This window comes from Octopus bimaculoides, chromosome 4, assembly GCF_001194135.2.
Source record: "Octopus bimaculoides isolate UCB-OBI-ISO-001 chromosome 4, ASM119413v2, whole genome shotgun sequence".
Classification (NCBI taxonomy): Eukaryota; Metazoa; Mollusca; class Cephalopoda; order Octopoda; family Octopodidae; genus Octopus; species Octopus bimaculoides.
In genome coordinates, this window is record NC_068984.1 from 145,375,538 (window position 1) to 145,378,283 (window position 2,746).

Here is a 2,746-nt window from a genome sequence, read left to right on the forward strand (position 1 = left end):
TAACGTCTCCTAATGATTGTGCGGAGCTTTTATACATGTTATAATTCATTATTTGGCATGTTCTCAGCACAAGAAACTATTAATGGCACATAAAGACATGCCTTGTGTCTATTAAATAATATATATATATGTGTGTGTGTGTGTGTGTGTGTGTGTGTGTGTGTGTGTGTGTGTATATATATACGTATATATATATACATATATATGGCATACCATTCTGTTATTTTTAGGATCAACCCAAAAGATGTACTCCAACCAAAGAGAGATAAATATTTAATAAACACAAATTTTAAATGTGAGATACCATAAGTTTCATGCTCCGATAGTACATAAATTGGATGAGCTTCTATGGGGTTCTGTGTACTATCCTGTGATATTTCAGGCAAAGAATAACCCGCTCTCTGAGAAAAATTTAGAAAGAACGAGACAGACCGAGAAAAAAAAAAGAAAAGAAACAAGAATAAAATCTTGGAGGAAGTAAGACACAAGTTATGTCCCCTTCGTTCGTTAGAATGGGAAGTAGCAATGGCTGGTGAAGGCTAATTCGACAGGGAAAAGTTAAAGTTTGTGAGCTTATGTGCCTAATCCGGAGAGGGTGATGTTCTCCAGTTCTGTTGTAGAAACTTGTCAAGATGTCTGCATTTTGTGAAAAATTCTGATTTCGATGTCAATAGGTGGTGGAGTTCTTAGATTTAAAAAGGATATCTAAATCTAAGAAATCCAATGACCTACTGATTCGAAATAAGGACGAAATGCCTTTCAATGACTGAAATTTAAAGTTCTTCAAAGAGTGAAAGAAAATATTAAATGTGTATATTCTGTGCACCATCTTCCTTACTCTTCGATCTATAATTCAAACTTTCAATCCTGCCTTAATTTGATGTAGAAGTAATTATCTCCCCTACGATAGCTGACCACCAGGGTACGCCATGTGCAACAGAAACAGCAAAAAACACAATGTAAAGTGTACCTTTTGTGACATCTGAGGAAATGTGCGGCTTTCATAGGGAAATGATTGGTCATCCACGATATGCCAGTGTAACACGTTGAACTTGTTGTATGACATCGCGTCCTGAAATAGAATTCAAACGCAATAATATACTTAACCGTCAACAATTCTCCACAATTTAATTTGTGTTTAACTGTTAACGATTACGCTAATTGCAAATAATTGCACTAATTTCCATTAAATTAACCAACAAAAATAGATAATTACGCTTAATAGAAAAGATTTTGTTGACAATTTCCAAGTGATGAGGTCAGAACTGGGTTAAGATATTGTGGGCCGCTGTGCTACAAGCCCTGTGAGGCCCTCAGTCAAGTTTTCAATAAATTTTGGTTTCATCTCTGGAGGTCCTTCAGCTGACGGAGGTCCCTGGGCTGCAGTCACTAAAGCCTGTCTTTATTTAACATTGGGTGAGATAGATAGGTAGAGAGCGAGATAGAGAAAGAGAGAGAGGGGTAAAGAGAGAGAGACAATGAGAGAGAAAGAGTGAGAGTGAGTGAGAAAGGGAAAGAGAGTGAGACAGTGTGAGACACAGAAAGTGTGTGTGTGAGAGAGAGAGAGAGAGAGAGAGAGAGAAAGAGAGAGAAAGAGTGAATGAGAAAGGGAAGTAATGTTCACTTATTTAAAGCAGAAATTATCAAAATAATTTCTTGCTTCGAGTGAGGTGTATAGTTTAGTGGTTAGGGTGTGTGTATGTAGGTGGGGCGTGACTGTTAGGCAGCAGGATCGATTCTCGGATCGGGTAGGACGCTGTCTCCAACCGATTCATCTGGAAATATGTAGCAGTGATGACACTTTGGGGTTACTCCTGCGGGGGGGGGGGTTAGGGTTCAGGCTGCGAATCATATACTCAGCCTCAATGTCTTGGAAATCCGGTTTGTGGGTTCAAGGCAGACCAAATACCCGAGACAATAATGGTTGTGTCGATGCGGATTAACTCGGATTACCATTGGATTTATTAATTTGGGGCCGATAAAGAAAATAATGGAACAGTCAATTACTGGGGCCGATGTCATTGACTGACCCCTTCCCTTAGAATCGCTGACCGTGTGCCAATATATATTCCTTTTATTATTATTATTATTATTATTATTATTATTATTATTATTATTATTAATATTAATATTGAGTCAGAGATCAATGCATGCCATCAAAGTGACACTGGGGTAAAATATACGAAGCCCAGTATACCCATCATGACTACCCGCCTGATAAGGGTACACCAGGCACATGCATCACAACCAAATGTGCGCGACATGGTGATCTCATATCAAGATAAACGGCATATGACCTTGCAGGTGAGGCTCAGTTAGAATTTTCTTCAGGTCGAGTAGCCCATCCCGCTCAAAAGGTCCCTGATTGAGGGTTGTTTAAGGATGATGAACAAAATACCCATGTTTCCAGAGGTGAATTATCCAAACCCCAAAGAATTCCTCTCAACACATGGCTATGATGCTCCCCCACTACTTCTGCTCAAGATCAGAGATACACGTATTGTCAGTCCTTAAGAGCCATGCTCAACTGGTTAAGGTCAAACAACTGACAAGCAAATCTGTGGTATTGAGCAGAATATTTGCTGTAGCCCATCTTTTTATACCAAGACAAAATAATGTACATGATAACACTTCCAATCAGTTAAGATCAGAAGCCATGAGAACTACTGCCTGGTACTGCATTATTATTGTTATTATTATTATTATTATTATTATTATTATTATTATTATTATTATTATTATTATT

At 38.1% G+C, this 2,746-nt stretch overlaps 1 protein-coding gene across 1 annotated transcript in view; it reads right to left on the reverse strand.

Moving 5' to 3' along the window:
• Positions 1-2,746, reverse strand: part of LOC106878756 (beta-hexosaminidase subunit beta) — a 31,009-nt gene that overhangs the window by 14,288 nt on the left and 13,975 nt on the right. Inside the window, exon 6 of the mRNA XM_052967697.1 lies at positions 971-1,072. Within this exon, the coding sequence (XP_052823657.1) occupies positions 971-1,072 (102 nt within the window). The remainder of the gene's footprint in view (positions 1-970; positions 1,073-2,746) is intronic.